The sequence below is a fragment of the Pelophylax lessonae genome, assembly GCF_965119305.1.
Source record: "Pelophylax lessonae genome assembly, chromosome: 8".
NCBI lineage: Eukaryota > Metazoa > Chordata > Amphibia > Anura > Ranidae > Pelophylax > Pelophylax lessonae.
Window position 1 is genome coordinate 56,356,150 of NC_138775.1, and position 22,532 is coordinate 56,378,681.

The 22,532-nt window shown below is 45.7% G+C and overlaps 1 protein-coding gene across 1 annotated transcript in view; it reads left to right on the forward strand.

Moving 5' to 3' along the window:
* Nucleotides 1-19,041, forward strand: part of SLC25A26 (solute carrier family 25 member 26) — a 243,915-nt gene extending 224,874 nt beyond the window's left edge. The window contains exons 8-10 of the mRNA XM_082266005.1: nt 1,748-1,812; nt 10,467-10,540; nt 18,508-19,041. Coding sequence (XP_082122131.1) covers nt 1,748-1,812; nt 10,467-10,540; nt 18,508-18,604 — 236 coding nt within the window. The 3' untranslated portion in view covers nt 18,605-19,041. The remainder of the gene's footprint in view (nt 1-1,747; nt 1,813-10,466; nt 10,541-18,507) is intronic.
* Nucleotides 19,042-22,532: the final 3,491 nt, after the last annotated feature.

Genomic DNA, 22,532 nt, shown 5'->3' on the forward strand with positions numbered 1-22,532 from the left:
GGCAATCAATGAATGAATAAAAATGGGGATTTAGTCCCACCATATGGCCATATCGTGCTCAAGCCCACCACTACTACGTCAAAGTACCCCATTATCAGTGGGTCCTACACTATCCATATAAAAAAGGATGAATCCAACTTCTCAAACCCTTGGAGATACTTACTCCTAACTGGGAGAGATGTGCGACTGCACTATGAGGGACTCATCCTATATCTGCTAGTCAATGGACACTGATAGAGTACAGGTGTGGGAGGGTGGGGTGCTCAACCTCAGAGTCTGGTAAGAATGGGGAGCAGGTGTGTTAAATTTGGTGTTATCGCTCCCACTCTCTCATACTGGTTACTGGAAGTTCAACATGGCACCTCATGGCAAAGAACTCTCTGAAGAGCTGAAAAAAATTATTGTTGCTCTACATAAAGATGGCCTAGGCTATAAGAAGATTCCCCAGACCCTGAAACTGAGCTGCAGCACGGTGGCCAAGACCATACAGCGGTTTAACAGGGCAGGTGCCACTCAGAACATGATTGACAAAGAGGTTGATGAGTGCATGTGCTCAGCGTCATATCCAGAGGTTGTCTTTGGGAAATAGACATATGAGCACTGCCAGCATTGCTGCAGAGATTGAAGGGGTGGGGGGTCAGCCAGTCAGTGCTCAGACCATACGCCGCACACTGTATCAAATTGGTCTGCATGGCTCTCACCCCAGATAAACTTATTTGGTTCAGATGGTGTCAAACGTGTGGCGGCATCCAGGTGAGGAGTACAAAGACAAGTGTGTCTTGCCTACATTCAAGCTTGGTGGTGGAAGTGTCATGGTCTGGGACTGCATGAGTGCTGCTGGCACTGGGGTGCCACAGTTCATTGAGGGAACCATGAATGCCAACTTGTACTGTGACATACTGACGCAGAGCATGATCCCCTCCCTTCGGAGACTGGGCCCCAAGGCAGTATTCCAACATAACGACCCCAAACACACGTCCAAGATGACCACTGCCTTGCTAAAGAAGCTCAGGGTAAAGGTGATGGACTGGCCAAGTATGTCTCCAGACCTAAACCCTATTGAGCATCTGTGGAGCATCCTCAAATGAAAGGGGGAGGAGCGCAAGGTCTCTAACATCCACCAGCTTCGAGATGTTGTCATGGAGGAGTGGAAGAGGACTCCAGTGGCAACCTGTGAAGCTCTGGTGAACTCCATGCCCAAGAGGGTTAAGGCAGTGCTGGAAAATAATGGTGGCCACCCAAAATATTGACACTTTGGGCCCAATTTGGACATTTAGGGGTGTACTCCCTTTTTTTGCGGTTTGGACATGAATGGCTGTGTGTTGAGTTATTTTGAAGGGACAGCAAATTTATACAAGCTGTACACTCACTACTTTACATTGTAGCAAAATGTCATTTCTTCAGTGTTGTCACATGAAAAGATATAATAAAATATTTACAAAAATGTGAGGGGTGTACTCACTTTTGTGAGATACTGTATATAGTATGGTTGGGGGGAAAAGGGGTTCCGCCTTATCATTAATGCCTGTTTAGGATATAATTGCAGCCTGGTTAGAAAAAAAAATATTACGAGAAAAAAAAAAAAAATAGTCACAGAACATGAGAACCTTTTTTTCTAGTAGGAAGTAGAATGACCCCTTATGCGTTTGATGTAGTTTATATATAAACATCTAGACTGAAAATGACTTGGCAGAGGTTGTGGGAACTGTACAGTCCTTAACGTCTTATTTGTTTTTTGCCTGCTCAGGTGGGGTTGCGGCTGCAGTCACGACACCGCTGGATGTAGCGAAGACCCGCATCATGCTGGCGAAGGTAGAGATGACATAAGTCACCGGCACACACCTGTGTGACTCCTTTACTGGGGAAAAATAATGGCACCTGAACCAAAACACATGGGATGAGTGTAAAAATCCTCATGCTATTTATGAAACAAAGGCATGGAGGCAAAAAGAAGCAAGGATTCGAAATCAGCCGGGCCTACCGCAGCAAAATCAAACCTTATAGCTCATACTGCCTTTGCACATGGTGGGCCAATGCTTAAAATCTTTTGGACATTTAGCATGACAGTATAACTATACAGGTAATGGTAGATATGATAAATCTGGTGCTGTGTTGTACACTTGTAAAAATACACCTAGTGTCAAATTCATTTTAACCTTAATTTTCAGTGCAATTCAACTAATTGCTCAAAAAAATACATTGTGTTTCAAATCTATAAATGCTGTGTGCCCATTAAACATAAATTGTGTGCAATGTTCAAATATTAGATCAAGATGCAACTATTATCAACAATGTCTCTTCTCAAATTGCCTTTCTCCAGTTGATTATAATAGTCACATGTCAAACATGCCATTGTAGTTCATCACAGTGTTCCAAACATAATGTACATTCACAGATCATCGCAGTGTTCCACCCGTAAAATAAAGTGTATCCAGCATATATAAAGTAGGGATCGACCGATTATATATCAGGGGCCGATATGCACTTTCCCTGATATATCGGAATTGGCCCCTGAGGTTACCGATATTTTGGGAAAGTGCTTGTACCGGAGTGATGCCTGCAGCAAGAGTCATCACCCCGATACCGGCGTCCATAGCCAACGGTCGGCTGTCTTGTAATGACAACCGATGTGGCTGAGAAGCCGCTTGGCTGTCATTATAAGGAGCGGGAGGCCCGCCCGGGTCTCCTGGTGGGGGCATCCTACCTGCACGGCCGCTGAAGACCCGATCAAAGCCGCATTCGGCTCTGATCGGGTCTCCATGTAAAAAACACGGAAGTGATGTCATGACATCACTTCCGGGTACTCTGCGCCAAATTCAAAAAAATGACAGCTTTCAAAACAGCCAAACTTGGCGTTTTGAATGCTTTTAACTGTTTCAACTCTTTTAGACCCCCAGATCCCTCCACAAGAGTACCTGTGAAAAAAGAATTTCTCTATCGCTCATTGACAGACGTAGTCTTCTTGATTCTCAAGAGCTGGGTTATGTTGTCTCCGCAGGAGTAGGACTAGGCAGAATGACAAAACGTTCTGGCTCCACCCTAGGGGCAGTCCCTGAGGGCATATCCTCCCTCTCTCTGCTACAGGGAATCAGTTTTTTTCTGTCTAGTCAGGAGTAAGGACCTAAGTTCCTTGCTGGGATCTTTTGGTCCTGGCAAGACTTTTTTTTTTCTTTAAGAAAAAGACATTTTTTAGGTAGTTTTCTCCAGTGTTTTTTTCCTGTGAGATCTTCAAGCAAAAATGCCGGACTGGGCGACACTTGTGGTCACCCCAGCCGGCCTACGAGCGCGTGCAGACCATGGCATTGCGCTTGGTCGGCCGCGACATATTCAAGTAAGTATGCGGGGCCGGGCGACGGGCTGGATGTTGAAATCCAGTGGTCACCCCGGTTTCTGCCTAAAAGCGCGTGCAGACCAGTGCGCTGAGTCGACCGCGACGGAGTCCCAGTAAAGGGACTGACTTTGCGAGTTAAAAGTCTCGCTTGGACGCCAGGTACCAGAGAGTCGAGGCGTCCACAAACCCCCACCCCGGTGGAGAGGGTATTGTGAAGAGAGGGTGCCTGTCGGTTCGGTATGGTGAGTAAACGTTCCCTTTTTTTCCTCATTATGAGGCAGTATATATTATGGGCCCCTCCATATATGGTCAGTATATATCTGATACTTACAAGTCCCCCTTGTAATACAGCAGGTGTTTGTGGGAAGTGGACTTGGTTCAAGAGCTAACACTCTACCCAGCAGACTGTAACATTACAGCAAGACATAGGAGGCATAATCCTACCTTATGTGCAGTGTATTTCTGTAGATCCATATATCACCTCTTAGCAGAGTGCAGGTGGATGTGCTGGGAAGACGATATCGGCGGTCCGCCGCCATTTTGCCGTAGACCGAATGCCTGTATGTCCTCAGGTCACGCCGGCCGCCATGTTTTTGGAGTCTTATGTCTCTTCTATGGGGGCGGCCATGTTTTGTGAGCCCAGCTACCTCGTGGAGGGCTGGAAACGCCGGAAGGCGTACACAGGGGGCGGAGCCACGCCTTCTGCCCGGGAAAAAGCAAACAGCTCCTTCCAGTCTGTGTAAGACAGACGCTGACTGCAGTTTGTTGGAAACTGCACTGCATCGGTTGGTGAGCCTTGGGGGTCCCTCTCTCTCTCTCTGGGATCGAGAAGCAGGTACTCTGAGGGGCGCTATTGCGCTAGGGGGAGACACACAAAAAAAAAAAAAAAAAAGGAAAGTTTTTTTGTTTTTGCTGGCAAAGGTGTCCTGTATTAACATGGACCCTGCCACTCATGTATCTCCTCCGGATCCCCTCGAGGGGTCTGCGGGATCCTCCAGCACCCCATTGACAATTGAATCTTTGTCAGCTATTATGGAAACTTTTGTGTCCCGGGTGGAAGTGGCTTGTCAGGGACAGGGCGCAAGAAAGCGACCCCCGCCTAACCCCTTATTATCTGAAACTTCGGATTCAGACTCTGAGCCTATTTCTGCAGTTGCAGGTACTTCATCTGGTATTGGTGTCTCGGGTCCTGTCTCTTCAGACAGTGAGGAGGATGTTTCGGCATCCGCCATAGCCCGAGAGGAAGCGTTGGTAAACGCACTCATTGTATCTGTTCAAGAGACCTTAAGGTTACAGGGTATTCCATCAGAAATAGCTGAAACTGAGATCCCCTTTGGGACTAAAAAACGCATCAAAGTGGCGAAGGTTTTTCCATTGCCCAAATGTTTTGGCAATCCAATCGAAGAAGAATGGCGTCTGCCAAAACGCACCTTTAATATTTCTAAACGCATTGACAGGCGTTATCCGTTTGAGGAAACCCTGATTAAGAAATGGACAGAACCACCTGTGGTGGATTCACCTATTGCTAGATTGAATAAAGCCACGGTTATTCCTTTAGAAGACGCTCCGTCTTTTAAAGATCCAGTGGATCGCAAGATAGAAGCTATGTCTCGCACCATGTTTTCCTTGATTGGATCAGCTTTCAGACCAATAATTGCTATTGGTCTGGTTTCGCAGGCTGTAACTGAATGGACCAAGTGGTTACGCCGGGACTTAGAAGAAGTCCCTCAGGCGGTATCAGATTTGTTGGAACAAATTATACAGGGGTTACAGTTTGTATGTGATGCGGCGTTAGACGCCACTCCATTAATGGCGCGAGCATCAGTCTCAGCAGTGGTTCTCAGGCGTACACTGTGGCTAAAAGGTTGGTTAGCCGACCAAGGTTCCAAAAAAGCATTGGCTAATATCCCCTTTTCAGGAGAGCGTCTATTTGGAGCCAACTTAGATGAGATCATTAAGGATCTCACCGGTGGAAAAAGCACCTTTTTTCCGCAAAATTTTAAAGGTAGAGGAACTCGTCAAAGACGAGGGCCTTCTTTTTCTGCTCACAAGAGGTTTTTTCGTCCAGCGGGTGAAAAAACTAAGTCCACCAAAGCTCCTACAGGAGGCGTCAGGGGTCGTTGGTCGGGCAAGCAAAAGCCCGCCCCCTCCAGACCTGAAGATAAACCATCCAAAGCCTGAAGGTGCGCCCCCACCCGTAACTGGGGTGGGGGGACGTCTTCGCCGGTTCCCGGATCCATGGCTTTCCAGAATCCCGGACAAATGGGTTTGCGAAGTCATAAGGTCAGGGTACAAGATCGAGTTTCGATCTCTCCCACCGGCGTGATTCTTCCCTTCCAATATCCGTCTATCCGCAGATCGTTTAGAAGATCTGCGGAGAGCAGTCACAGATTTACTACAACAAGGAGTGGTAGTCCACGTTCCTTGGACAGAACGGTTTCAAGGGTTTTATTCAAACCTGTTTACAATACCCAGGAAAGAGGGCAAAGTGCGTCCAATTCTGGACTTAAGAGCACTCAATTCTTTCGTCAACATAAGAAGATTCAGAATGGAGTCCATTCGCACGGTAGCAGCCTTCCTGCATCCAAGGGATGTCCTAGCGTCCATAGACATCAAGGACGCCTATCTTCACATTCCCATTTTCGCAGGACATCAGCGTTTTCTACGCTTTTCCGTAGAGGAGAACCACTATCAGTTTGTGGCGTTACCTTTCGGTCTCGCCACGGCTCCGCGGGTCTTCACAAAGGTGTTGGCCCCAATGTTGGCACTTCTGCGCCAAAGAGGTATATCGATTCTAGGTTACCTAGACGATCTTCTGCTTCATGCAGAGTCTCCTCAGACCTTGCTACAAAACATAGAAATTACTATGATTTCTTTACAGGAATTCGGGTGGCTGGTGAACCAGCAAAAGTCTTTTCTGGTTCCCACCCAGAGGCTCGAATATCTGGGTCTAATTCTAGACACAGTCAGGACAAGAGTTTTCCTTCCGGTAGGGAAACTCCGAAAGATTCAATCAGCAGTCCAGTTGTTACTGTCCAACAGCTGGTCTTCCCTTCGGACGTGCATGAGGGTTCTGGGGTTGATGGTGGCTTCATTCGAAGCAGTCCCATTTGCCCAGTCCCATACCCGAATTCTTCAGCAAGAGATTCTTCTCAGATGGAATCGGGATCCGGAATCCCTGGACAATCAGATACGATTGAGCAAACAGACCAGAGAGTCTCTGGTTTGGTGGCTTCGGTCTCCAATGCTCAGCCAGGGAAAGTCATTTCTGCCAATATATTGGACGATAGTTACCACGGATGCCAGTCTATCCGGTTGGGGAGGAATTCTTGGTCAGTTATCTGTCCAGGGACTTTGGTCCCCGGAAGAATCCAGGTTACCGATAAATGTATTGGAACTGAGAGCGATCAGACTTTGTCTGATTCACTGGACCGAGCAGCTCCAGGGCAGCCCGGTTCGGATCCAGTCGGACAATGCCACGGCCGTGGCTTATGTCAATCATCAGGGGGGCACCAAGAGTGTCCGAGCGGCCAAAGAAGTGGCTTGCATTCTTCGCTGGGCGGAACGATTTGTTCCAGCAATCTCTGCGGTGTTCATTCCGGGGGTGGAGAATTGGCAGGCAGATTATCTCAGCCGTCAGACCCTGGATCAGGGGGAATGGTCCCTCCATCCAGACGTTTTCCACCAGTTGTGCCTACGGTGGGGCACCCCGGATGTGGATCTGTTGGCATCACGATTCAACAGGAAAGTTCAGAGATTCGTGGCTCGCTCCCGCGATCCTCTAGCAGAAACCGCAGACGCACTGATCGCCCCGTGGGGGCAATACCAGCTAATATATGCCTTCCCTCCTCTCGCGTTACTGCCAAGACTTCTTCGCAGGGTAGAGGAGGAAGGAATCCCAGTAATCCTGGTAGCTCCGGACTGGCCTCGTCGAGCTTGGTACGCCGACATGGTCAGACTGGTGGCGGGCGTCCCATGGAGACTTCCTCTCAGGGAGGATCTACTGTCTCAGGGACCGATCTTCCATCCTGCTTTACGATCGCTGGCTTTAACGGCCTGGCTATTGAGACCCAGGTGCTGAAGGACAAAGGTTTGTCAGCTTCAGTTATTCCTACTCTAGTTGAAGCAAGGAAAGCGACTTCCAGAAAGATTTATCATCGCACATGGAAGTCCTACATTGCATGGTGTGAACCTTTGGGGTTCCGTCCTCGGTCTTATTCGATTAGTCGAATATTGGCTTTTCTGCAACAAGGGGTTGAGCAGAAACTGGCCTTGAGTACTATCAAGGGTCAGGTCTCAGCATTAGCTATCTTCTTTCAGAAGCCTTTGGCTACTCATTCCTTGGTGCGGAATTTCATCCAGGGGGTGCGACATCTGGCTCCGCCAGTGCACGCGCTGTTACCCCCCTGGGATCTTAATTTAGTGTTGTCGGTTCTTCAGAAACCTCCCTTTGAAGATATTAGGGAGATTCCTCTACCCACGTTGTCCCAGAAGGTGGCCTTCTTGGTGGCTATTACTTCTGCACGCAGGGTGTCAGAACTGGCCGCATTATCTTGTCGTTCACCATATCTGGTGGTTCATAGAGATAAGGTGGTTCTTCGTCCGAATCCATCCTTCCTACCAAAAGTGGTTTCAGAATTTCATCTGAATGAAGAGATTGTATTACCTTCCCTGTGTCCTAAGCCCAGTCATCCTCGGGAGTTTGCGTTACACTCCTTGGATGTGGTCCGGGCGATCAGGGTATACTTGAAAACGACAGACTCGTTTCGCAAGACGGATTCACTTTTTGTGATCCCAGATGGACCCAAAAAGGGGTTGCCTGCATCTGCCGCGACCATTTCCAGATGGATCAGACAGACGGTAGTGCAGGCTTATTCTATTAAGGGTCGGGAGCCCCCGTTCCCTGTTAAGGCGCACTCCACTCGGGCACTTAGTGCGTCATGGGCCTTTCGCCATCAGGCGTCAGTGGTCCAGGTGTGCAAGGCGGCTACCTGGTCGTCGGTGCATACCTTCTCTAAACATTATAAAGTTGATGTAATGGCATCATCTGATGCCTCATTTGGCCGCAAGGTTTTGCAGGCCGCAATTTGAGGAGACCAGTGGTCTACCTCGAGGGTTTTTTTCCGTTGGAAAATTTTTTTCTTTAGCCTCATTCTTTGTTTATAATGAGCCTTTAAAACTTCTAGTTTGGCACCGGTTGGGCCTTCTAGATTGGATTTGATTTTGTCAATCCCACCCCTCATTTGTGGCACTGCTTCTGGATGTCCCAGCTCTTGAGAATCAAGAAGACTACGTCTGTCAATGAGCGATAGAGAAAAATGGATTTTTGTAAGAACTTACCGTAAAATCCTTTTCTCTTAAGCTCATTGACAGACGTAGTACCCGCCCCTCTATCATTGAGTTGGGTTGGGTTAAATTCTCTGTACTGCTTTAAACAGAACTGATTCCCTGTAGCAGAGAGAGGGAGGATATGCCCTCAGGGACTGCCCCTAGGGTGGAGCCAGAACGTTTTGTCATTCTGCCTAGTCCTACTCCTGCGGAGACAACATAACCCAGCTCTTCAGAATCAAGAAGACTATGTCTGTCAATGAGCTTAAGAGAAAAGGATTTTACGGTAAGTTCTTACAAAAATCCATTTTTTTTTTTTAAATGTCCGAAAATATCGGCCGATATCCGATGACCAAAGTATCCGCATCATCATTAAAAAAAATTATATCGGTCGATCACTAATATAAAGTGCTTTCTATACACAATAGAAGAGATATTGTTGCTAATAATTGCATCTTGATCTATTATTTGAACATTGCACAAAATTAATGTTTTTAGGGGCACACAGCACTTATAGATTCGAAGCACAATGTATTTATTGAGCAATTTATTTATTCCTTTGTTCATATATTGGTTTGCACATTTATGAATTGCACTGCAATTTGAGGTTAAAGTTAATTTGACACGAGGTGTATTTTTACAAGTTTATAGCACAGCACCAGGTTTATCAAATCTGTTGTATACTACTACCTAAGTGACTATAGAGGGGTGCTCAGCAGCTGTACCATTGAATAGATAGCATCATCCAGGAGTGCAAGTTAATTGAGTATGTACAAGTTATGGTACCCATAACCTGTACTCATACAGATTATGGTGAGAAGGGACTAAAGGCATCAAAAACCCCCTAAATGAATCATTGAATAGCACATCAAAGCCTTTCTAGGTCTCATTCCATTACATACCCCAAAAATAAGTGGATTATTTCACAATATAGGACAGTGGATGGAGCCGTGGAAATAATTCCTTTGGTTATATGGTCTTTGGTTCTCTTAGCTCTCCAAGCCCTAGTCAGTAAAAGCCATGGTTTCCATACACTGCAATGATCATGGCCAAAAAGCCTGAAACGGCTGTATGCAGATTAGAATAACTAGTTCTATAATAGAAGGCTGTATTTGCACTATACACCAGTAGTTTTGGATGTACATCCACCTTATGGGGTGTAATGGATTGATTTACATGACCCCTGCCCACTGTCCTTAAATAAGCACTAACCCTCGTGATTTGGGGATATGTGATAGAACGAGACATCTTATTACCTGGCTTTGCTGTATAATATAATTCCTGCACATGTGACAGTGCCTAGGCACCCTCCATCCTACTAGCCCTACAGGAGCCTATCAGAAAGTTGAGATATTTCTGAATACTGGACTACACTGATGATGTCATCAGAGGGCAAGGTCTAGGAACAGGAAGCCCAAAACTGCAATATATAAAAAGGTGTACCTAGGCAAAAGATTAGCTGCAGCATACCTGCTGTAAGTACTATATCATTTACCTTGTTAGGATGCATAATGGAATGCTGGATTGGAAGGAGGAAAGATGCTGGATGAGCGTTCCAACCTTAGAAATTCAAATCCTGTAATTTAAGGGTTTCTGTACCCAGAACTTTTTTTTGATTGGTAGTTATCCATCGGTACATTTTCCCCATGTATGCGCCCAAGGTCATCACAGCATTATTCAATTGTTCACAGGGACCCTTGGGGTGGGGGGGGGGTGCAATAGTGGAATTCTGTCTGCTTGTCTTAGAAGACTACTTTAGAAAAGCTATAACTGGAAATGTATGATGAGTCTTTTGCTTTGTTTGCAGGCCGGATCAACTACTGCAGGAGGAAAGGTGTTACTTGCCCTCAGGGATATATGGAAAACACAAGGCTTTACAGGGTATGAAACTGTTATTATCCCTAGTTTGGGGCATTATTTGAATATTTGATATCTTTTTGAAGCTGACAGAGGATATCATTTTTTTTCTACAATTACCAAAACCTAAATTTAGTGTTTGGCTTGAGTTGTGCTTAAAAACTGAAATAAATTCTCTCAATCAACATTAACTATTTTTAATCCATATGCTGCTAGGATTAGTAAATAGGAAGATATATTTACCTGTTTTTTTTTTTTTTCTTTCAGTTGCTTCCTGGTTTCTGGCCTAGGTCAGAATAATGGCATAAATCCCAGTCTTCATGGGCATTTTTATTTTTCATTTGGATGAGAGGAGGTGGGGCTTTCTCAGCTAAGCCACACCTTCCCCGCCTGTTTTCTTGAGCTAAGGGCAGATGGATTCCAGGGAGCAAATGCTACATGAATCATTTGCTCTTACTCAGGATGCATGCAGCTAGAAATGGTGCGCGTGTGTGTGTGTGTGGGGGGGGGGGGGGGGATTTCTCAAGAAAAATAAAGCATGGAGACAGAGACAATGAATGGGATGGTGAGTTTGCTTTGAAAATGAATTAAATAGCATTTTCATTTTGTGGAGCTCAGATATAGTTTAGTTCCACATTAAAGTGATTCTAAACCTTTACATTTTTATTCTTTAAATAACAAACATGTTATACCTTCCTGCCCCGATCCTTTTCTTCTGGGGTCCCCCACCAGTGCTCCTGGCTCCTCCTACCTTCCGAGTACCCCCTAGGAAAGGGGGTACTCATGCAGGCTTGCTCCCGAGCTCTGGTGCTTGCATTCATAGACACAGACAGTTGGCTATGACCCTCTCCCCCCCCCCCCCCACTTCCTCGTAGAATTGAATAGACAGCAGCAGGAGCCAATGGCTTCCATTGCTATCAATCTGCCCTGTAGAGCTTCTGCTCTAGTGCACAGCGCTGGATCGAGTTCAGGTAAGTATAAGGGCGAGCTGAGGAGGGGATTCTGGGCAGATTTTTTTTTACCATAATACAAAGAACACATTAAGGTAAAAAACTTTATGGCTTTAGAACCACTTTAAATTTTATGTGGCTTTTTTTAACCACTTGCCGACTGCCTAACGCCGATCTACGTCGGCAGTCAGCCCCTCACAGGCAAAGGGACGTAGGGCTACGTCACTAGCTTGTGAGGGTCTAGGGAGCGAGCGCGCGCTCCCGCGTGGTCACGGACCCCCCGCGCGTGTGACCGGCGGACCCGATGTCCGCCGGTCACTCGGCGATCGGCGGGGGAGAGGGAGAATGTCAGGCAGCTTGTGTAAACAAGCCACCTGTCATTCTCCTTGCTGTTAAGACACTGATCACTCGGATCTAGTATGTAGATCCGTTGATCAGTGTCCTTACAGCTGAAGCCACAGCCAATCACAGTAGAAAGCACGCCCCTAGGGATACACACAGCCCCTCCCTCCCAAATAAAGTTAACCCCTTCACTACCAGTGTATTTTTACAGTAACAGTGCATATGTATAGCACTGATTACTGTAGAAATGTCACTGGTAACCCCAAAAGTGTCAAAAGTGTCAGTCAAGGGTCCGATCTGTCCGCCCCAATGTCGCAGTACCGCAAAAAAAATCGCAGATCGCCGCCATAACACGTTAAAAAAAAAAACAACAAAAATGACAAAAATCTTTCCCTTTGTTAGTAAACGCAATAACTTTTGCGCAAACCAATCAAAATACGCTTTTTGCGATTTTTTTTTTTACCAAACATAGGTAGCATAAAACAAATTGGCCGAAAAAGTTAAAAAATTTTGATTTTTACATTTTTTTTTTGGGGAATTTCATATAAAAAAATGTGAAAAATATTGCTATTTTTGCAAAATTGACGCTCTTTTTTTGTTTATAGCGCGTGATCAAAAAATCGCACAGGTGATCAAATACCACCAAAAGAAAGCTCTGTTTGTGGGAAAAAAAGGACGCCAAATTAGTTTAGGTACAGCGTCGCACGACCGCGCAATTGTCCGTTAAAGTCACGCAGTGCCGAATCGCAAAATACCCCCTGGTCGGAATGGGGGTAAAATCTTCCGGGGCTTAAGTGGTTAATGCATTGTTTTTTCACTTTGGGTGAAGTTTATTTTAAAGTATACCTACCGGTAAAAGCAATTTTTTTTTTTTAGTTCTAGATAGAGTGGGGATAGACTAGAATGGCTGTAAGTTTTTATTGCGGTCTGTTCCCCCATTAGAGAGATTCAGCCTTTCTATTTGTCATATTACATTGAAAGTGAAAGTAAAAGAAAATCCTGAATTTTGGGTTATCCCCAGAAAAGTAATAGAGGATAAATCTTCCAATGGGGACACTAGTTCTGGTCACCTGGGGGACCCCAAGGAATCCACTTAACCACTTGCCGTCGCTGCACTGCCTTTTTACGTCGGCGGTGTGGCTCTCCCAGACAAAATCACATTAATAGGCGTCATCCGCCTGGGAGGCCACTAGGAGGCGAGTGCGAGCCGCCGGAGGCACGCTCCCGCCCCCGATAGTCAGCGGGGAAGCCAGTGAAGGTGCAAGGCGGCTCTGATGGCCGCCTGAGACCGGCGATCTCCCCCCTGACACAGAAGGACGGACGGCTGATGTAAACACAGCCATCTGTCATTCTGCCTGACATGATCACAGAGACCATGTGATCCTGCTATAAAGGATCGCATGTCTCTGTGATCATTTCAAAAGCCCAACCCCCCCACAGTTAGAATCACTCCCCTAGGCTTACATTTAACCCCTTGATCACCCTCAGGGTTAACCCATCCCTGCCAGTGTCATTATTACACTAACAGTGCATATTTCTAGCACTGATTACTGTAGTAATGTCACTGGTACCCCCAAAAGTGTCAAAAATGTCAGTTAGGGGTCCGATCTGTCCGCCGCAATGTCACAGTCCCGCAAAAAATCACAGATCGCCGCCATTACTAGTAAAAAAAAAAAAAAAAATTACATAAATCTTTCCCGTAGTTAGTAAACGCAATAACTTTTGCGCAAACCAATCAAAATACGCTTATTGCGATTTTTTTTTTTTTTACCAAAAATATGTAGCAGGAAACAAATTGGCCTAAAATGTTAAAAAATTTAGATTTTTAAAAAAAAAAATTGGGGAATGTGATATAGCAGAATGTGAAAAATATTGGGTTTTTTTCAAAATTGTGGCTCTATTTGTTTATAGCGCAAAAAATAAAAATCGCACAGGTGATCAAATACCAACAAAAGAAAGATCTATTTGTGGGAAAAATGGATGTCAATTTCGTTTGGGTACAGCTTCGCAAGACCGTGCAATTGTCCGTTAAAGTAACGCAGTGCCAAATCGCAAAATAGGGCCTGGTCATTAGGCAGCAAAATCTTCCGGTCTAAAAGTGGTTAATTATCAAGGATTTCCTCTCACTTCCTGTTTGGCTATGGGACAGGAAGTGAAGGGAAATTTCCGCAATGGGACACAGATGGCAGGAAAAAAAATCTTATAGGGGTTATAACTTTCTCTTACTCTATCCAAAATAAAAAAAAAAAAAAAGTATTGCCTGTAGTTCTACTTTAAAGTAACTTACGGTAGTAAGAACTGGCACACTAGAAAACTATTTTTTTTTTTACCACATAAACCATCCAAATAATACATTGTATAAAGGTTTTAGTTACATTTACTTTTTAACAAATGTATTTAAAAAATGAGAGTACAATCAGAAAGAAGATTATAGGCTTGAGCCTGGAAGAACTAGTCACCGGGGTGTGAACATGTCAAGTGTTTAACCTCTGACCTTCCCGAAAGGATAATGCATTGGACATTTTTGTAAAGTGAAATTAAGCAATTATGTGATTTCGTCTGTCTAGCCAGCTGCACCCAGCCTCGACCATTACGCTGTTTTGCCTTATATATTCCATATGGCAATACTGAAAAAATATATCTGATTTCACTTAAGTTTCTCTTCTCTTTGATCCACAAAGCTTCTCGCAGCCGAAGGATTTTAACTGTTAAATGATGGGTATCAGTTTTTTCATATTCATAGCTACATTTGAAGCCAAGTCAGATGCAGTTTCCTTTGCTGGTTACGCAACACTTGAAAAAGTTGATTATTTTTAAAGGGTTACTATAGTGTACTTGTATAGAGTTCATTTAATGCTGATGTTTCAGCTGCCTATATTTTGCCTCGGAGTTGGGCTTTCTGTAGCTGTCCTTAAAGCTGAACTACAACCTCACCTTATGTTTTCCCCTGGACTGAAATTGCCTACTTTGATTTTACTGCACACTGCAAGCTTTTCAAAGTGTACATTGAAAGCTGGAACAAGTCAGCTAAAGCCCGCCTCATATCCTGGCTGGAGAATAACCAACAAAATCTAGCACACTCCAGCCCAATCGGAGGATAACCAACATCATCTATCACTCCAGCCCATCGGAGGATAACCAACATCATCTATCACTCCAGCCCATCGGAGGATAACCAACATCATCTATCACTCCAGCCCATCGGAGGATAACCAACATCATCTAGCACTCCAGCCCATCGGAGGATAACCAACATCATCTAGCACTCCAGCCCATCGTAGGATAACCAACGTCATTAGCACTCCAGCCCATCGGAGGATAACCAACATCATCTAGCACTCCAGCCCATCGGAGGATAACCATCATCATCTAGCACTCCAGCCCATCGTAGGATAACCAACATCATTAGCACTCCAGCCCATCGGAGGATAACCAACATCATCTAGCACTCCAGCCCATCGGAGGATAACCAACATCATCTAGCACTCCAGCCCATTGGAGGATAATCAACATCATCTAGCACTCCAGCCCATCGGAGGATAACCAACATCATCTAGCACTCCAGCCCATCGGAGGATAACCAACATCATCTAGCACTCCAGCCCATCGGAGGATAATCAACATCATCTAGCACTCCAGCCCATCGGAGGATAACCAACATCATCTAGCACTCCAGCCCATCGGAGGATAACCAACATCATCTAGCACTCCAGCCCAACCTTACTGTTTCTGGCCCACCCCTTTTATTTATATAAAAACTAGTGTTGCGCTTAAAAAATAAATGACTGTAAATTGTGACAGAATAAATCTCTTATACAAAATCAATAATTGAAAAATCCAAAAAAGTTTTATAAAGTCCACAAAAAGTCCCAGTAATAAAATCTAGTAAATCCGTGTTGTAGTGCTCTTAAGACGAGCTTAACACCAGATCCGTGTCACCAAACAACCACCATCACCCAGGTGTGATAACGTATCTCCTTACCGGATTAACATGACCCTCTTTCTCAAGAGACGTCATGTATCGCATGTAAAAATCACTCAATGTTCCCAACGCTCTCTAATCACCTTGAGTCAACCATTGAACAAGCCAGCCAAGATTTACCATGGGGCTAATCGTGTAAGAAAAGAAGAGAAGGGCCTCTTCATGTTGTTATTAAAGACTAGTAACATATTTATTAATCTTGTAGATACACTCACAATAGTTAAAAACAACACGTGCATGTAAAAATATCACTGCAACAATCTCTTGTTCCACGGACACGGTGACGTCCCCACAAGGCTCCGCTCGATACGTTTTATCAGCAAAAGGACTTCTTCCAGGGACCAGGCCCTTTCGTTCATTGGATTTCAGATCTTTCAATAATAGAGGCTCAGCATCACATGTGGGTGTTACTACAGCTTCCTGTATCTGGAAGCGATGTACAGCACCCTGCTGACTCCTCCCACTAGCCATGACCTGCCTGCATTGCATAGAGATGTCCAGAACCCAGTGATGAAAGGTATATACTGAGAAAGGAAAGGTTATTTAATAATTTAATTAGCGCGTTGATTGGGGGGAAAGGAGAAACCTGAGAAGGCAAAATATAAGCAAATGAAGCTACAGCTTTGAAATATTTTCTGAGCCACAGACCGGACCATGCAACAGATTAGAAAGTCAGACTGAAGTCATTACTCCTGATCTGCATACATATTCAGTATAGTGACCAAGAAAGTGTTGAAGCTCCTGGATTACCATGACATTCAGGCCGATTTTTACAAGGAGAGGTTAGCAATGACAGTCTTCATATTCTCTTAGTTTAGGTATGTTTCCTGTAATCCATTTTATTGAACGAGCTGCACCATCTGCCATCCGCTTCTTATCCTTTCCGCTCAGTGCACAGGCTCGTCAGTGTTCTGTAAAACCCATTGGTAGCCGGTTCCTGTAAATCGCTATCTGGATGGCCCATCTGGGAAGCTTTGCCCAGACAATCCGACATTGTGAAAGCTCGGGAACGTATTTTGAAAATATTTTTCAGTGCTCCTCAGGGAATTTGCTCCCTGCCAGCCTCATGCAAATTACTCGGCTTTGGAGTTGCAATTATGTTAATAGGTTTAAGTGCTGTCTAGTGAATCCTTAAACTGTTTCCAGCTGGTGCTCAATGTGAGCCGCGTTCATTACCCATCCGGAGTTTCAGAGACTTCTGTCAGGGCCACGAGCAGCACAAATGAATCGTTCATGTTTGAATTCCTGCTCTGTGTTCTGATTGGTGGGTTCTCTGCTCCTGTCTGTACAATATACTTTTCATGCAGGGCTATTGCTATCACAAAGTTTGGAGTTTAGTTTTAGGTTCGCAGCAGTTCGCTGCAAGTACAAAAAAATACCTGTTGATCCATCCATCCCTCCCTCCCTTCTCAATTTCCTCCCTCCCTTCTCCATTCCCTCGCTTCTCCATTTATTCCCTCCCTTCTCCATTTCCTCCCTCCCTTCTCCATTCCCTCCCTTCTCCATTTCCTCCCTCCCTTCTCCATTTCCTCCCTCCCTTCTCCATTCCCTCCCTTCTTCCCTCCCTCCTTCCCTTCCTTCCTTCCCTCCCTCCTTCCCTTCCTTCCTTCCCTCCCTTCTTCATTCCCTCCCTTCTTTCTTCCCTCCCTTCTTTCTTCATTCCCTCCCTTCTTTCTCTCCCTTCCCTTCTTCATTCCCTCCCTCCCTCCCTCCCTTCTTCTTTCCCTCCCTCCCTCCCTTCTTCTTTCCCTCCCTCCCTCCCTTCTTCATTCCCTTCCTCAATCCCTCCCTTCACTTCATTCCCTTCCTCCCTCATTTCCTCCATCATTCCCCCCTCCCTCATTCCCTTCCTCCCTCATTTCCTTCTTCATCCCCCCCTTCCCCTCCCCCTCCCTTTCCTCCCCCTCCCTTTCCCCATCCCTTTCCTCCCCCTCCCTTCCCCCATCCCTTTCCTCCCCCTCCCTTCTTTCTTCATTCTCTCCCTTCTTCATTCCCTTCCTCCCTCCCTTCACTTCATTCCCTTCCTCTCTCCCTAATTTCCTCCATCATTCCCCCCTCCCTCATTCCCTTCCTCCCTCATTCCCTTCTTCATTCCCCTCCCCCTCCCTCCCTCCCCCCTTCTCCTCCCTCCCCCCTTCCCCTCCCTTTCCTCCTTCCCCTCCCTTTCCTCCCTTTCCTTTCCTCCCCCCTCCCTTCCCTCCCTCTCCCTTCCCTCCCGCCCCTTCCCTACACAGGGTAATGCAGTTCTGTATTCAATGATACATAATAACTATTTTTTAAAATGCAAGCAGTGCAAGTACCTGAATTTGGAGCATGCTGATAGGAGGAGAAAGCAGGGTGACAGAGAGATGAGCTCATCATTGTGCAACTTTCACTGTCTAGTCACTGGCTGGAGGCAGGGACAAGACAACCTAGGTTTAGCTAGCATAGCTGTACCCTGCATCCTCTGTCTTTAAATCCAAAGATTGAGGACATTTAGTGGTGCAAAAGAAGTACTGGGGGGGGGGGGAGGGGGACAGCTCTGGATTGAAGGTATGTACAGCTTCAAAAGCTGCTTTTTTAATGTTATCTTTTAATGGCCTATTCCATTTTTTTGTCTTTTTTTGTTTAGCTAAGTTCAAGCGTCATGTAGCAGAACAGTATAGTCAGGCATTTCAAATATCTTTAACTGCTTATTGTGGACAGATTAAGACTTTTTGCCTTTCTTCCCTGCCCAGACTATTTGCCGGGGTTGTCCCCAGGATGACGGCCATCAGCCTTGGTGGCTTCATTTTCCTCGGAGCTTACGACAAAGTCCGCAGTTTGCTTCTATGATGAATCGTGGAGGATCTGCAGTAGGAGACGATGTGTGGACTCACCCGGCAATACATAAGGAAAGGAGGAGAGGAGTCAGCTGCTAAGCAATTTGGATGAAGGATTGTCATCACACAGCATCACAGCTGAGACATCCACGTACCAAGCGCAACGACCTCAAAAGAAACACTTCCACTTACAATAACAAAACAATTTTCTTATTCTGACATCTCCTTTTTGTAAGCATGTTGTTTTTTTCTGGGGGATTAGTTAAAGCTCTATTACAGAGGAGATTTCTTGATTCTGTCACTGAATGATGGAGAATTGCTGCTACCGACCTGCAATGGATTATAGGATTTTCAGCATGTGGCAGTGGCTGTATGTAAGTCTCAGAAATCAACAGCCACATTGTGTTGAGATTCTTAGGTTGGTTACACACAATACAATCTGATTGTACAATCTTCTTATTCTACAAAGCTGAATTCCAGCCTTCTCTTCAGTCTTGCACATTTGTAGAGGCCCCTCTCCTGTATTAAAATGGCTTACTCTGATTTCACTGCATGCTGTGAGCTTCTCATACTGTCCAATAGAAGTTGCAGCATGACATATAGAGCTCACCTCCTTTCCTGGAAAGGGGATGTCCAGAATCATCTAGCACTATCCTCGCCACCTTGCGTCACCACGTAACAGCAGTCTGCATGCAGATGTAGTCTGCCTAGGAACGCCCATTCCTGCAGACTGACATTTACCCATCAAGGTATTTCATATTTGCATAACTCCAGCCCACTGCTTGCATAAGGATGAAGGGTTGTTGAGAGGAGTACTAAGGAAAGTAGTGCTGTGATGTTTTCAGGAAGTTATGTACAGCACCCTGCCATTCTCTCCCACCCACCATGATCTGCCTGCATTGCAAAGAGAAGCACAAAGGCCCAGTAATAATATTGATAGGCCTAAAATAGGGTATGTAGTGAAAACCTGGAAACAAGAAGAGCAAAATGATAAAACTTTAAGGTCCGGTTCACACTTATGCGAGTGTGGGAAGGCTGCGAATCCGCAGCCTGTTCCCGCATCGCACACGCACCCCCGGCAGTTCACACTGCCATATGCGATACGCTGGGGGTGTCAATGTAATCTTAACGACACCCCCAGTTTGATCGCATATCGCAGTGCGATCGTGCAGTTCGCACAGGATCGAATCGCACAAGTGTGAACCACTGTGCGATCCGATCCTGATGCGGCTGCCAAAAAGGGTCCCTGTGCGTGTTTGGTGCGGCTGCGGTGCGAATTTAGCCATACAAACTGTATGGCTAAACTCACACCGCACAGCCGATCGCATGTAATGTCGGAGCAGTGCGCTCCGACATTACATGCGAACCCCGCACACGCACAAGTGTGAACCGGGGCTAAGTGGTTGTAAAGGCTGAAGGTTTTTTATCTTCATGCATTCAATGCAGTAAGGTAAACAAATTCTTCAGTATGCAGCTCCCCCCAAGCCTCTCCTAATACTTACTCAAACCCGTTCTCGATCCAGTAGCTCTCTGCCTCCTCATTGGCTCCTACTGCTGTCAATCACAGGTAGTGGGGAGGGATCGGGGGCGGAGCCGAGCCCTATTCTGTGTGTCTCATGGACACACACAGGTGACTCAGGAGCGAGCACGCATGAAGGCCCCCATAGCAAGTGGCTTACCATGTGGGCACTCTGTAGAAGGGGGGAGCCAGGAGCGCCAGAAGGGGACCCCAGAAGAGGAGGATCAGGGCTGTTCTTTGCAAAACCACTTCACAGAGCAGCTAAGTATTACAAGAATTAGTGTTTTTTTTTGTTTTTTATTGCCATCTGTAACCTCACTGGGACGATTTTTTTCTCACTTCTGTCCCTGTGACTTCCATTCAAGATTTGGGAGAGCAGCTATAACCAAGAAATAAAGAACAAATCTGCCCAGTAGTGGCACAGAGAATAATAAAAGCTTGACAGTGGCTCTATCCCTTCACTGCTCTTTCCAAAATGGAGAAAACATTTTCATGCAGCAGGACTTTAAACTGTCCATTCTGTTTATATCCGATCAGGAAGCTACAGGTTTTTTGATAAATCTAACGCCGCTTTCACACGATCGGACCGATCAGATCTGTCTGTCCGTTTTTGAGGCGGACCCGATCGGGCCACCCATTCTCCTCTATGGAGAGGCAGATGTCAGCGGAGATGTGTCTGCTGACACCCGTCTGTCATCCGATACGACCAGATCCGCTGAAAACAGATGGATGGCCATCCGTCTAGCAAGTCGGCTCGGATGAAAACGGACATGCTGCCCATTTTCATCTGATCTCCTCATAGAGGAGAGTGGGACTCTGATTGGTCTGTCTCTGCACAGTGACCGGAGATAGGCCTGTCAGCCGCCTGCTCAGCGGGGATCGAATCAGCAATCCCCGCTATGCGAGCGGATCTGCCCCGTGAGAAAGGGGCTTAAAGAAGATTTTACAATCGGATTGCAACATTTGTGATCAGCTATAGCAGGTTAATCTGACCCATGGAGCGAACTATGTTCTCTGCCAGGTTTACCAGGTGGTGTTTTAGACTAAAGCCCCGTACACACGTACCGATTGTCGGCCGTAAATATTCGGCCGACGACCGATCGGCTGATTGTAGGCTTGTTAGTATGATGCTTCTGACAGCGCATTTTCGGCCAAACAGAATCTGTTGTGCAGGCATTAAAATTTTTGTTGGCCAACACCAGAACGGCCGATTGTTCGCCAGTCAGTACAGATTTCGGCCGACAGACAGCAGATTTGCAAGACTGGGCATGCTCAGAAAAGAAAAAAGACAAGGAAAGTTAACCATCACATGACATCACTTCTGCAGTCGGCTGTTGTTGGCCGACAAAATTCGTGTGCAGTCTTTTGCAGTTTTCAACAGACACGACAGCCCTGGACAAAAGACGGCCGATCGTTCGGCCGACAATCGGTACGTGTGTACGGGGCTTAAGGCTCTGTTCACGCTGACATTAGAGACAGGCGTTTGGGGTGTATTTTTGCTGCTCCCTGAAGCCTAGCAAAGCAGCCTACTATGGATGATATGGACAGCGGACAATGGAGCTACATGTCAAGTAGCTGAAGCTTGTCACATCCCATTTAAGTCTTTGGTAACACGCCTTTAGCGTCAAATATCAGTGAGATGGAAAAAAAAAAACACTTCTCCCTAATAGCAAAAGTCACTTGGAGGCCATCCGGGGTGTGTTTAATGCATCACCCCAAAAATGTGTAATAACGCATGTTAACGCTATAGGCGGATTGCTTCGTGTTAGAGTCAGCATTCAAATTTTTTGCAAGTGTGAACTTAAGCTAGCCATAGATGGATCGAATCTTGGCCAGTCCAGTTGAGATTCAATCCATCTATGGGCAGGCTGATTGTACCCAAGTCAATCCATTGATCGACTTGAGAGCAACCAGCCTGTCAGATTTTTCACATGCGACTACTGCTGGCGTCTTAAGCCCCTAGCAGTAAAAATTGTGTTCTGCCAGCAGAGAAGGCTCTCCATTGACCGAACACAATAGTGTTCTAGTAGCGAGATTCCCCCATTAATACTGAATGTGTTGATGGGGGAAATCAAGCAATTTTCTTTCTTTCCACCCACCTGTGGAGGAAGGAAAGAAAATCAAGTCATCTATGGCTTGCCTTAGCCTAAGTTAGTAGCAGCAATTAATATTGCACAGTATAACAATTATCTTTATAGGAAAAACCTTTAAATCTGAACCCTGGGCTAAACGAGTGTTGTCTAAATACAGGAGTTTAATGTATTCTTACTTGAATCTTGGTGTTCTTTGTATATTACTTACAGATCTGTGCAGTATTCCAGTGTGAAACTTTACCTCTGTGCACGATTTTCCTGTAATAAAGACCGGTCACTGCTGCTCTCTCTGCTTGTGCAGGATGACTGGTCTTGTCTCCTCCTCCTCA